This window comes from Macaca thibetana, chromosome 18 (assembly GCF_024542745.1).
Source record: "Macaca thibetana thibetana isolate TM-01 chromosome 18, ASM2454274v1, whole genome shotgun sequence".
In the NCBI taxonomy this organism is placed as follows: Eukaryota; Metazoa; Chordata; class Mammalia; order Primates; family Cercopithecidae; genus Macaca; species Macaca thibetana.
The window spans coordinates 43957988-43971963 of record NC_065595.1 but is presented as its reverse complement, the minus strand read 5'-3'; the positions used below and the strand labels follow the sequence as shown (position 1 = coordinate 43971963).

General features: G+C 43.0%; 2 protein-coding genes across 8 annotated transcripts in view; one reads left to right on the top strand and one right to left on the bottom strand.

Annotated features, from left to right (window-relative positions):
* Positions 1–13976, bottom strand: part of TPGS2 (tubulin polyglutamylase complex subunit 2) — an 821754-nt gene that overhangs the window by 18408 nt on the left and 789370 nt on the right. For 6 of the 7 annotated variants that reach the window (XM_050767311.1, XM_050767305.1, XM_050767312.1 and 3 more), the window contains 2 exons: positions 4243–4330; positions 1823–1951 (listed from right to left, as the gene is read on the bottom strand). In XM_050767311.1, coding sequence (XP_050623268.1) covers positions 1823–1951; positions 4243–4330 — 217 coding nt within the window. The remainder of the gene's footprint in view (positions 1–1822; positions 1952–4242; positions 4331–13976) is intronic. The other variant, XM_050767306.1, reaches the window with a different exon arrangement.
* Positions 1–13976, top strand: part of KIAA1328 (KIAA1328 ortholog) — a 912897-nt gene that overhangs the window by 477126 nt on the left and 421795 nt on the right. The gene's annotated exons all lie outside the window — the stretch shown is intronic.

The following is a 13976-nucleotide window of genomic DNA, read 5'->3' as shown; positions in this document are numbered from 1 at the left end:
TGGAAAGTGTCCTAAATCTGTTTTCCACTTCACTTAATTCCTACCTTTTCCTTCATAATTCCCCTCTTTTAAATGTATTCATCTATGCTTTAAGATATTTCTTGCACGTGATTTTTCAGGCTAACTCAGGTCTCAATAAAATACATATACTCTTCTTCAATTCATGTGGTCAATTGTTTGATAATCTTTGTTTTTATCCATAGAACGTCTTTATGTTGTCTTAAATCTCCTTAAGTATTCTTGTTCTTTAGATTTTTATCTGTGTCCTCTAGCAGTTTTATTTCTCTGGTTGTATATTTTTTTAAAAATAGTGATGGGATCTCACTATTTTGCCCAGGCTAGAGTGTGGTGGCTATTCACAGGTGTGATCACAGCATGCTACAGCCTCAAACTCATGGGCTCAAGCGATCAGTGGCGATTTACAGATGTGATGATAGCACACTACAGCCTCAATCTCCTGGGATCCAGTGATCCTCTTGCCTCAGCCTTACAGGTAGCTAGGAATACAGGCTCATACCACTACACCCGGCTGATTGTGTATTCTATTTTTTCCTGATCATCCTCTCCCTGACTGCTGAGTCCCCTGAGAAAAGTCACTGTTTTTCCATTTAGGTTTAATGAGACTTAGGTATACTTGTTGCACTATCCTAAAATGCACGAATCTAGCAAGTATCAGAAGGCCAAATGGTTTTTATCTCCAACTGTATGTGGAACAATGTGATCCCAGGAAGCCTCTCTGTTATCTACTCTACCACTTCTCTTCCAGCCTCAAGAGCAGGGAAGACTTAGCCCACCTATTTGACTACTTCTTCACCTTTTAGAGAAGCCCACCCCACACATATAAAGACAGCGAGACCTTTTTCCTACCCCTGGAAATTCCACAAATCTTTGTGTGACAGGCTCTTTCCAGGACCCATCACTGTCCAGCCTCTGCCCCTGAACTCCTCTGGTACTATTCTTCAATTGCTCATCCAATCAGAGGAGAAAGCCTTACACCAATTTTCTCTGCCAGGGCTTAGTGAACTCCAAGGTCAGTATTGGAGACATTAGTTGACTATTCACTGTTTGTTCCTCCTTTCTTTCTTAATGAAAGCCAAGTTCTGTTCAAGGAAGCCATACTGCACAACTAAAAGTATTTACCTTCTCAGACCCCTGGCAACCTGGGTTGCCATTTGACTATTCTAATAGCTATCAGGAGGTGCTGTGGAGAAAACCATTGTTTTCTTGATCAAAAGGGAGAGATTCTGCAAACAGCCAGGTATTTTGCCCTTTGCCTTTTACTCGTCTTTTTCCTGACAGGAAAAGCCCACCTTCCTCAACCATAAGGATGAAAACCAAATCCAAAAGCTGGTGCAGCACAGTGCCAGAGGGAGACTTTATCATTGGCTTTCTCAAGCAGCTACATCAGCCTAGTTCCAGATATCTTGTTATGAGAAAAATAAATTGCTATTTAAACATTGTAACTACATCTGTTATATATGACTAAAACAACTCTGACTAAGTCCTCACTTATACCCAGCTGCTCCTAGGTTTTAGCAGCCACTTGACTTATGAGCCATTTCTCTGAGAAGTGGCAAAGAGCTTGGAGGTAAGAATGGAGAGGAAAGGAGCTGTATTTAGATTGCTGTGTTTCTGAATCCTCCTGATACTGAAATGTTGAGTGAAGTTTAATCTTTAACATTCATTCATGCACCAAGATTCATTAAGTACCTACTATGTGCCATTCATGCACCAAGATTCATTAAGTACCTACTATGTACCAGGCATGGAGCTGGATGCTGGAAACAAAACAAAGATACCAACCCTGGCATCTTCTTCCTACCTTCATGGGTATCGTCCTCCAGGTCTGCCAGAGTGGGCGCATTAGGAAGTGAATACATGGAAGACTGGGTGAGCTGAGTCAGTTTTGAGATGCTGTTAATTGCCATGCTGCCCAGTGGAATGATGTGCTCTAGGGGAACATGCGTAAGGAGAATCACATGGAGTAACAGCCTAGTTACAATGGTTATCACAAGATTCTGCTTGAATAACGTAAGCCCAGGTATTGTTTGGCCCCATGGCTGAGGAATCTGATGGAAGGTGGGAAGAAGAGGATTACTCACTGCATATTCCAAAGTACCAACCTTTCATACAAAAAAGGAAGTGGGGGCCACGGGTGATGAAGAGCCCCCATTGTATGTATTAGGGTAGAGTTGAAGAAAATTTTCAAAGAACTGGGAAATCTGAGCCTAGGGACATCTGAAGGGTAAAGGACTTTAAAATGTTTTTTGCTTCCTTTCTCCTTTGTTTAGCAAGTATTCTGCATAAACGTTTTCTGAAGGAGGAATAGCTTTGATTATATAATGGACCCCTTCTATTCTTGTTATAAGCTTTCATGATAAAAAATTTCCTCCCTTCTCTTTATCATTTTCCCTTACTCAGTGATAAGAATTTGGCAGCCTTCTTGCTTGGTTCTAGTCTTCTGTGATTAGGGTGTACATACAGACTAGGAAGCTGCATATTTTCTTTATTTGACTGCTGAAAAAACTGGAATGGCTTAAAGCAATAAAACAACCTGTGTATAGACCATGGAATCTCTAAGAAGAAAAGACCACTAAACAGGCAAACAGCAGAAGATGCCTCTGTTGCCTTTTCTGTCACTGACTTAGGCTGTTCAGTATATAATGGTTATGGTAATGGCATAAGAGGACTGGGCTTGGGGAGATTAAATTAGAGAAGGTTTTACAACAATGAACTGGGACTCATTCATGAAACTTTTATTCTCTGAAGCAGGCTTGTGAGGGGGCTAGCCTGTTCCAAGGATGTAGGCCAGGGAGAGTCTGCCAGTTGGCTTAGTCTCTGTCCCCTCTGTGTTGCTCCAGATACCAAAAGCCACAGCCATGTTCTGATGCTGGTGACAAGGATGGTTTCTAAGCCATAGGAGGAAATGATTCTAAGATAAAAGCTAATGTTCAATATTCACTAGCAAGCTATAAAAAAGTACCTCAGGCTGGGCACGGTGCCTCACACCTGTAATCCCAGCACTTTGGGAGGCCGAGGTGGGCAGATCATGAGTTCAGGAGTTTAAGACCAGTCTGACCAACATGGTGAAACCCTGTCTCTACTAAAAATTCAAAAATTAGCCAGGTGTGGTGGCACATGCCTGTAATCCCAGCTACTCAGGAGGCTGAGTCAGGAGAATCTCTTGAACCCAGGAGGCAGAGGTTGCAGTGAGCAGAGATCATACCACTGCACTCCAGCTTGGGCAACAGAGGGAGACTCCATCTCAAAAAAAAAAAAAAAAAAAAAAAAAAAGTACCTCCCAGCAGTGCAAGACAGACAGGAAGGCTTTGGAAATCACCCAAACAGGGAACTCAGGTGTGTAGGTAGAAGGCCGAGGCAATGAAGGGGAGAAGTCTGCTCTGTAGATATGCAGTGCAACAGAAGTCACAGTGGGGAAATGTAGGGTACTTCCCAAGGCCACAGTAGATTTGGTTGGAGTCAGAGACAATAATGGACTGGAGGGGAGGGACTGGGGAATCTGTGCCAGGAATGGGCTGGGCTCCTGTGGCTGGACAGGGCTTTCTAGCCTATGAAATGTTTTCAAGAGTCTTCACCTAAATGTTCAGCATTGCCTTTCACGCCTACGTAGTACTTAACAATCTGACATGTACAAACTTGTGAGTTCCCACATCCTCACACACGTTTTGTCCTAGACACATTAAAGGATAAAGATGGCAGCCTGTGAACTGAGATAGCTGGTGACTTAGGCTGAGGTGATGTGAAGGAGAGAAGCAAAGATTCTGGCTTGAGGGTTAGGGCCCTGAGTTCTTTATGATGGTGGGAGTAAAGGAAGGAGCCTGAAAGAGATTAAGTGGCCCCCATGATAAACACTAGAGACTGTCAATGCAGCCTACCCTGAGGGGTCTGCTCCAAGGTGGAGTCTTCTGAGGCTTTACGTTTGAGGTGGCTAGGGTTTTTTATGTAGTAATTAATGATTTTCTCCACCCTATTCCTACAGGTAGACTCTACATTGAACTTCCAGTTCCATACTGCTACACTGTCGTGGGGTTTGTGGTGGGTGAAGCAATGATGGTATCTGTTAGTTTTGGGACATAATCACAGCTTCTGGACATGGCACTTGAGGAGTACCCATGAAAACCATCCAGATTCAAAGACTCAAAAATCAAAGGGCCCTCAGAGTTGCCCCATTCAATCTCTCAGCCAGGGAAATGTTCCCCTACAGCAAGGAGACTAACTCACCATCCAACTTCACACTCCATGTCATGTGGAAGCCATTGGTCATCAGGTAAAAGTTCTTCACATCTTCAGGCATCACACAGTTATTCTTCTAGAATCATAAAGCAGCTAAGTGTCAGGTCAGGGCTGGGAAAGAGGGTACAGGGCTATACCTCAAGGCATTGGAGACATGTTTACCATGTTATAGGCCCCTGAAATAGGAAGGCTCTGATAGTTAACTACAAAACTCTATTAGAGAGGCACTGGGGTCTTGCAAGCAGAGTTCCAGTTTGCCTTTTTTTTTCTTCAGCAGCTAAAGCAAACCAGGTATCTGCTCTGCCATGATTATGCCTCAATGGGCAGCCGCCTGGCAACAGAGCTCAAAGGGATCAAGCTGAAGAGGAGACAGGGGAACATGGTGAGAGGGGAAGTCCTAGGTAAAGTCTGACAATGTTCAAGCAAAGCAATCAATGCCATATATTTCAGACCCATGCTCATATATTATTTTCCGAAACAAATTATTGGACAAATAAGAGCATCTTAAAAGTAAAGAGTATATCATTCCCAGAAAACTTATGCAATGTCTAAGTTCTGACAGCTCTTAGAAGGTAACCATATATACTCAAATATTTCACATATCCATGGATACGAAATCATCCAAAACTGTTAGATAAGAAATCATCCAAACTGTTGGCGGAGAGCACAAAGAAGGAGCTTAGTATCCTTTCAGGAGATACCAGGAACAAGCCCTATATTCTAAGTAACTCACATCTGTGTGTGTGTGTATGACCAGTCTTCCCTAGCCAACTCAAATCCCTGGAGTGTGCAAAGGATGAGTTCTCCAATTCATTTCCTAGGCCCCGTAGAGTGACTTCTTGATGTAGTTATAGAGGCAAAGAGGCAACATGTTAATAACTATCCAAGCTTGTGGCTTACCGGACCCTTCTGAGATGTGATACTGACAACTGCTTATGTCAGGACTGCATTAGGTCATCCTGTCAGTCAGTTTTAGGTACCCAACGCGTGGGAAAGCATCATGTAGAAGGATGATCTGAGTTCACTTCCCAACTCTGCCAGTAGCTGAGTGACCTTGAACATGTCACTCTGTGAATCTATATTCAAGAATAAACTCTAAGACTTAATATACAGAACACTGGCAGTACGAGGGGGTGTGAGTTTGACAGGAAGAGAGGAGACTAGGAAATTATTATTATTCACAGCCACAGCATCTTCAGGAACTATAGATAAAGAGAAACCTTCAAGCTTGCCAGAGATTTTAAGCAGTGTTTTTAGATTATTAAATGGACAACAGCTGTCATTTTAATGAAACATGTTTTAAATTTCCTTTATTTATGAACTGAAATGTATGTTCTGATCAAGTTTTGTTTTTTCTGTGTCCACTATTTAGTACCCAGTCTCACAGATGTGAAATTTAAGAGACTCTCAGACTCCTTGGACTAATTTGTTTTCCTACTATTTGGAGTTAGGGGCTTGCTCCTATTGCCTCCTGTGTGGCCACATTATCTGTGCTTTCAGAAGAAAAAATGCACTTGCAGAATGCCTTTCTCCCACCCCTAAAACCCTGGTACAGGAAGCCTACAGTTACCAGTGTTCTGACGAGGTCCTTGCTCCTCTTTTCACTCCAAAAGGCCAGCATCCCTCTGACATTTTGATCACTAGTGCCATCTAGTGGTGAAGACAAGGAAACTACTGTCTGTCAGCCTTTCTTAATGGGGATTCCATGAGATCCAGGCTGAGGGCTGGTGGACTATTTGGCATTGTTCAATGTAAGTCATGCTGAATAATTTCAGTAATAGTAATTATAACATCTGTTATGGTATTTATTTCACCCAAGAAAGAGATTTTGGTATTATTTTATACCAGTAATTTTTACAATTATTCAAAATTCATACAAATAGAAAAAAATCTGTGAAATCCAATATTTAATACATATTTCACATACTAATATACATAAAAATTTTCAAGTAAACCAACTTCATGAAAAACATCAATCCCTCACTGTCATTCTAATTTAAATGACTAGCGGCCTTGGCTCTGCTGCTCTTTGCTGCAGACCCTTCTGCCCCAAGCACCCCTGGGGCAGTTGCTGGGTCTGCAGTGCTCCAGCCTTCCTACTACATGTAGCTCTTCCGAGTGGGGCAAATCCAGGAAGAAAGGTTCACAACCAAAACTTAAATGACCACATACCTGCTTCAGCCCCTTCAGGATGGAGATAAACGTAAACAACCTCTCCTAATTTTAACATATTTCACCATTTTTTTTTTCTGGCCAGTGACTCAGTTACTGCCGTTTTAAAATTTCTCTTCTAACCAACCTGAAAAGAGTTTGCTTTTCCACAGGGGGCAATCTGCCCACATCAGAGGGCTTCTTCCTGCACAGGTTCATGCTCAGTCTATATTTTGGGGGCTGTAATAGGAGGGTGGGGAGGAGGAAGATTGGCAGAAAGTAAATGGACAAGGGTATTATCAGGATTGGAGGGAGGGTCTGGGGAGAAAGCCAACAAGGAAGAATAACACCAACTGGTGTCTGAAATAACAGCTGATTGCATCAAGATGGTATCTGCGATCTCTAGCCCAATGGTGATTCTGTCACATAGTTCCTAATTTTTAATCTTTCCTTCTTCTCCTGAGACAATCGACAATGGTTTCTTTAAGCTACTTTAGAAAGAGTCCACCACAAGCTCTGTTACTCTTTCATTGGATGAAGGACCTGAGCCACATTTTTGTTTTGGGAGCTATCAACAAAACTCCAGAAAATCAATAGCACTGGGCCTTAAGGGAAGGGCTAGGGGCTGTCCATTGCCTTCTACTCACCTTTTCTACTCCTGGACAATCCTGCACCCCATTGTTCCCCTCACTTTTAGAGGCCACTTCCCAACTTGGGAGCAGATGCAGGATCAGGTCAGCATAGGGGCCACAGGACAGAAATCAATGTTTCTGTAGGTGCTGGTCCACGCTGAGCTGGCTCTCTGGCTGGTCTGCAGCCAGGGTCAGGTGAAGAGCTGCCCAGGACGTCCATCAAGAAGCGTGAGAACATTGCTGGAAATTGTGGCAGTGAGCACAACGGCACCTCCTGAAACTCTTCTCAGGGAGGACATTCCACAAAGTGGAGGAAAACCTGGATGAGCTGTGGAGGGATAGTGTGAGATCCCCAAGAGAATTCCCGAATATATTCTCAAACTTCCACCTTAGGAGAGGTGGAGGGCTTCGTTAACTGAACGCTTTTGTTTTGCTGAGGTTGCAGAATCTCCTGCAATTAGTGCTGGACATTAAAATGTAAACACAAGTCCAAAAGACAAGGTTTCTAAGAAAACTTTCACTGTCCTGTTAAAAGGTGACAGATGTGCCTAGTAACATCCCTTACCTCTTTTTTGTTTTTTGAGCTTGGAAATGATAGCTGAGACTTTAGCAGTTATTTTGCTACTATGATATTGTGAAACTTATATTTGGTCTCTGTCCCAGATTCCTGGCATACAATTTCTAAAATCCTTGGAATCTCCAAAGTGGTATCTTTTTGTGTGCAAAAGAGTTCACAAATGACTGGCATCTCCAAGGTAGCTGCAGGATGGGGGATTATCACCAGAACAACCAAGGCAGGGAGTAGGTTGGAACTTTCAGCTCCACCCCCTAACCTCAGGGAGGGAAGAGGGGCTGAAGGGTAAGTTGATCATCAATGACCGATGGTTTAATCAATCATGTCTACATAATGAATCCTCCATAAAACGGCAAAAGACAGAGTTTGAAGAGCTTCCGGACAGCTGAGCACATGGAAGTTCCTGTAGGGTGGCATGCTCTCGGATGGCAGGGAGGTTCCCCGCCCTCCCACCACACCTTGCCCTGTGCATCTCTTCATCTGTTTCCTTTGTAATACACCTGTAAATGTTAAGTAAGTGTTCTTCTGAGTTCTGTGAGCCACTCCAGCAAATTAACTGAACCTGAGGAGGGGGTCATGGGAACCCCAATTTATAGCTGGTGGGTCAGCAGCACAGGTAAAACAACCTGGGACTTGCAGTTGGCATTGGAAGTGAGGGGCAGTCCTGTGAGACTGAGCCCTTAACCTACGGGATCTGACACTATCTCCAGGGAGACAGTGTCGGAATTGAATTGGAGGACACCCAGCTGGTATTCACTGCAGAACTGATTGCTTGTTGATGTGTTTGAGAACTCCCCCTTGCAACACACACACATTTGGTCATGGAAATTTTCTGTGTTGATTGTTGCGGAATAACAAGAGAGGAAAAACTGTGTGTGTTTCTTCTTTTCAGAGGCACCATAAAGAAAAAGGACAAAAGAATTACAGAGATAACGGCTTAACATTATCAGGGCTGATGAACCAACTGCAACTGTCTACCTCAGGACTTGTTACATGAAAAGTATCAATTCCTATTTGCTTAAGCTATTGCTAGTTTATCTTTCCTTAAGTCAAACATATTCCTAATTTATATAGAGACAAATGTTGAACAGGTAAGTGTTGTGGAGCTGAAGGGGCAAAGAGAACTAGGAGGGAAGAGTCTGCGAGGAAGGAAAGAATCAGAGTTGTGCTTCTGCATCCAAGGGAGGAGAGGCTAGCAGAGAAGGGATTGGCTAACTGGGAGGCATGCAGGAGTGATACCAAGTGAGATGAAGTCAGTCTTTAGCCGTGGAGAGGTCCTAGTGATTTTGACAGAATGGTATCCAAGAATGGTGGTGGCTAAAGAGAGGCTGTGGCAGGATGAATAACTGAGAAATGAAGGAAGGATGATAATTCGTAAACTATGGCCACTGGATCCACCCTGTCACCTGTTTTTGTAAAAATGTTTCATTTGAACACAGTCACACCCATGCATATCAGTACTGTTGATGGCTGCTTTCACAGCTACAATGGCAGAAATGAGTAGTTGTGACAGAGACTGTAACACCAGAGCATAAACTATCTGGTCCTCTAAAGAAAACATTTCCCAACCCCTGGTGTAGACAATTTTTCTACACACTTGGCATGAAAAGGAACAAATAGCTAAATAGCTAGAAGGAGACATACGTTGAAGGTTTTTTGTTTTTAATTTTAAAGAGATGGGATGCCCCTATGGGGAAGCTGCCAGCAGAAAGAAGTGAAGTGCTAGAGAGAAGGGTTGACTGGTGGAGAACATAGAGAATCTCCCAGGCAGAGTAAGAGCATGAGGTGAGGGGGTCACTAGTGACATGGTGTCGCAGGGTGATTTCTTCTACTGGAAATGCTTATCATAAATTCACAGTGGGGCATGTAAGGAACAGCTCTTCAAGAAGGTTCAGAACCCACTCTGTAGACTGTAGAAAAACTGAGCCTGAAAAAAAGGAGATATTCTGCTAAATCGTTTGGTTTCTGTGGACCATGGTTTCACTATCAGTAAACTGAATTTTTATCTGGGGATTGGAGGGTGTAACCCATCAAGAATTGTAAAGCCATCTGCAACTATGAAATGTCACTGAAATGCTTAATAATAACAGAACTCTCCTGGCATCAGGATGCCATTAGAACTAAGAGGCAGATGCTTTCCTGGTGCTTGAAAGATGAAAAGCTCAGTGTAGGCACTGGGCCTTACTATGGACCATCATGACAAAAGGCAGGTAGCAGGCACAATGAACATGAATCATACAGCTGCACAGAGGCAGGCAAACTGAAACTGTGTATTTAAGAAAAAATGGTGAAATATATAAAAATGGAAAAAGGTTGTTCATATTTCCCTCCAACCTCAGGGGACTACAGCAGGTATATGATCATTTAGGTTTCAGTTGTCAACTTTTCTTCCTGGATTTGTAGTACAGAATCATGAAAGACTAGATTACAGCTGGAAGAGTCCTTCAATAACACTGATTTCATGATTTCAAATTACTTATTTCATACATGATGAACATGAGTTCCAGAGAAGTTACATGACTTAGCCAAGGGTCCAGAGCTGGCATAAGACTTCTACTCTAGTCTGTTTTTCCCACATCAAAATGCTTCCATATCCTTACTAGTATAATGTATCTGTGAGCTTCCCACAGAGCTATATTTGCCCAAAGGGGCAGAGGGCCCCTTCTCAGGGGGCTTTATCTGAATGTATTTATGCAGCTGTGGTTACCAGGTACACCAGAGGGAGGTTGGGCTCTAAATGAGGTGTCTCCAAGGAGATGGGTCTCTAGGGTCAGTTCTCTAGAGAAGCAAGAATTATCAGCCCCTTGGGATCCTCCTGCTTCTCTGGTACAAGCACTTCTGGAAGCAGGCACACAGCAGGGGTGGCTTATCAAGCCTGCTCCTGTGGCAACATGCTCTTTAGTAACCTCTAGGGTGAGAAAGTGAGACAAGGGAGTTTCAGAGCAGTCCAAAACTTCTACCCTCCACTGCTTAGGAGACAAAAGTAGGTAAGAAAATAGCACATCGAGTATTGCCCCATTTTGAATGAAAAAATTATACAAAAACTTGTTTTAAACTTTTGGGGTTATGAGTCCCTTTGAGAATCTGAAAAAGCCTTTTCCCCCTACCTCCCCCAAAAAACATATCTGACATACATTTCAAGGAGTCCATGGACCACTTCCCATTCATGGACTTGTAAGGTATCCCATTGCCTACCCTCCACCCACACACATAACCAAAAATACACCAACTGTGGTTATGTCTAGGTAGTAAAATCCTAGAAGACCTTTTTTAAATTCTTTTTTTTTTTTGTATTTTCAATACACCTTTTTGACTGTTTTGTTTAGCATAATCAGAAAAAAATAGTGTTACATAAAAACTGAATCTTGAAACAAAAGTACACACCCCAAAGGCTATCTTCCAAGCATCCCACAGGCCTTTACAAGCCCAGACATGCCGAACTCAGGTGAAAGAAACGTTTTTACATTATTGATCCTAATACTGTATCTTATTTTTAAAATTTTTATTACTTATTTATTTTTTAAGAGACAGGGGTTGAGGAGTTGTCTCATTATGTTGCCCAGGCTGTTCTTGAACTCCTGGCCTCAAGCAATCCTCCCACCTTGGCCTCCCAAGCAGCTGGGACTGCAGGTGTGCACCACCACACCTAGCTTGTGTATTAGATTTGGCATATTTGAACTTAGATCTGAGATACTTTAACTAAAGAACTCAAAGGAAAATTCCAAATCTATAAATCTGATAATTTTAGGTACCTTCACAGGTATTCTCCCAACTGAATATGTCTGAAGAAAATGTTCCATTAACTGTCTCAGTTAGTTAAAAATCTCTTTCTCTCATGCTTACCCCTTAATCCTTTTAGACCTCTGATGGCTATTTATCTAGCACTACAACTGCATTTCCCTAAGTGTCAGTCTAAGCTAAAAGGGAACTCAATGAAGTTGCATTGTCCAGGAGGCAGATTAGACCCCAAGAGATCCCCTGCAGACTCTATCCCTGAAACACAGCTATGGAAGGCAGCTCCAAATGAAGAAACTACAGTATAAGTAAAACTGGGACAAATGGGTAATGCCGTCTCAAAGAGTTCTAAGGACTGTATGGTACAAGACACAAGGAAGAATATGCCTCAGAAATCACTTTATTCCAAAGAAACTTAATAGTGTTCCACCCTAGACAAGGCATTCCTGTGCTCTCATCTTCCAATGCAGGTCCTCAGCAGACACGAAAACACCAGGATCTGACTCTCACAAAAGAGCCCTGAGGCAGTTCTTTTTTTTTTTTTTTGAGACAGAGTCTTGCTCTGTCGCCCAGTCTGGAGTACAGTGGCGCAATCTCAGCTCACTACAACCTCTGCCTCCCGGGTTCAAGCGATTCTTCTGCCTCAACCTCCTAAGTAGCTAGGACTATAGACGCGCACCACCACACCTGGCTAATTTTTGTATTTTTAGTAGAGACGGGGTTTCACCATATTGGCCAGGCTGGTCTCAAACTCCTGACCTCGTGATCTGCCTGCCTCAGCTTCCCAAAGTGCTGGGATTACAGGCGTGAGCCACCGCGCCGGCCTGGCAGTTCTACTAATACCTAAAGGGCTGACTTAAGCCCAAAAAGAATCAAGAGGAATGTCCTCCATCATATCTTTTCTCTTACTGTTATTTATAACAAACAAAACAACGTCAATAAGGCCACAATGGCATAGTCACAGAAGTACCAGGAACAGGTGTTGACAGGATCAGCCAATAAGAGTTTCATAGACACTGTTCTGGAATTCCCTTTTCCTATGATGGGCTGTGAGTGGAAATGGAGGTGGGGGCTGAAAGAGAAGAGTTGGGATGCTGCTGAGCTGAGGTCCTGGATCAACTCCCAGTTACTGAGCTGCCAGAAAAGCTGCTGCTGGCTCAGCCCAGGGAGGGGAGTCAGGCTGGTAGGACTGCTTGCCTGCTGAGGGCAAGACTCCCATGGTGTTGTCCTCTGTCAGAGGGGCAGCCTGGCAGAGCAGAAACGACATGTTCTTAGAGGCAGGCAACTGTAAGTTCAAATTCAGGCTCTGCCACTTGGTCACTATGTGACTCGGAACAAATCAATCTTTCTTTCTCTCTCTCTCTCTCTCTTTCTCCTCTCTCTCTTTCTTAAAAGAAACAAGGTCTCTTTCTTTCTTTCTTTCTTTCTTAAAAGAAACAAGGTCTTGCCCTGTTGCTCAGGCTAGAGTGCAGTGCTGTGATCATAGCTCACTGTAGCCTCAACCTCCTGGGGTCACAGGATCCTCCCACCTTGGCCTCCCCAGTAGCTGGGAGTAAAGGTGTGTGCTACCATACCTGGCTAATTAACATTATTGTTTTGTAGAGTTGGAGTCTTGCCATGTTGTCCAGGCTTGTCTTGAACTCCTGGCCTCAAGCAATCCTCTGCCCTGGCCTTCCAAAACACTGGGATTACACGCGTAAGCCACTGTGCCAGCCAAATTCTTTAAACTCTTTCAGCCTCAGTTTCTTCATCTATAAAATGGAGACACCAATACCCACCTTGCAGGTTTATTATTTATTTAGTATGGAATGACTTATGGGGTAAGTGTTAGCAGGTACTTATTAAATGGTAGGGCAATTTGTTGCCACTTGCCCCAGTCAAATCCATTTGTTACTCTACAGCCACAGTGGTCTTTCCAAAGTATAAATCTAACTTCATAGTTCCCTACTTAAAACATTTCAATGACTCCCCTTTGCTTCTAAGATAAAGAGCAAACTGCTGAAAACCTATGAAGCCCCAGATTTCCTGGTCTTTGGTGAGCTCTCTCTCCCTTGCTCTCCTGTGCTCCTTCTTCGTGATCTCAGAACAATGTAATCCTTCCCATCTTGAAGCCTTCATAGAGGTTGAAAGTCTCATCTTCCTAGATCCCATATACCTGGTTAACAACTTCTTATTGCTTCTTTGGGAAAACTTTTCTCAACCTCTAGACTAGAGCAGGTCTCCAGGCAATGCTCCCTTTGCCTCTTTCACAGTACTCAGGCCAGTTTGTAATTACATTCATAACAATCCATACTATGTCTTAGGCAGTAAGATCAAGAGGTAAAAACAGTGCCTTTTAAAAAAATTACCATTTAATCCCCAGAGCTCAATACCAAGCACGATGTCTGGCCCATTGTAGAAGCTTAAAACTTTTATTGAATAAAGAATTGAAGTTCAGAGGAAAATTGGAAAGCATTAGCCTTTAATCTGCTTAGTAGTTATGTGCAACACTTAACCATGTTCTGGACAGCATGACACTGATTAATACATATCCTTTTCTTTCCTTAATTGATTTTTAGCTTTGTTGTATACAACTTTGAATGTCCAGTGCTTCTATAGGAGAGTGGGGCTCAGGGGAGACACTCCATGCT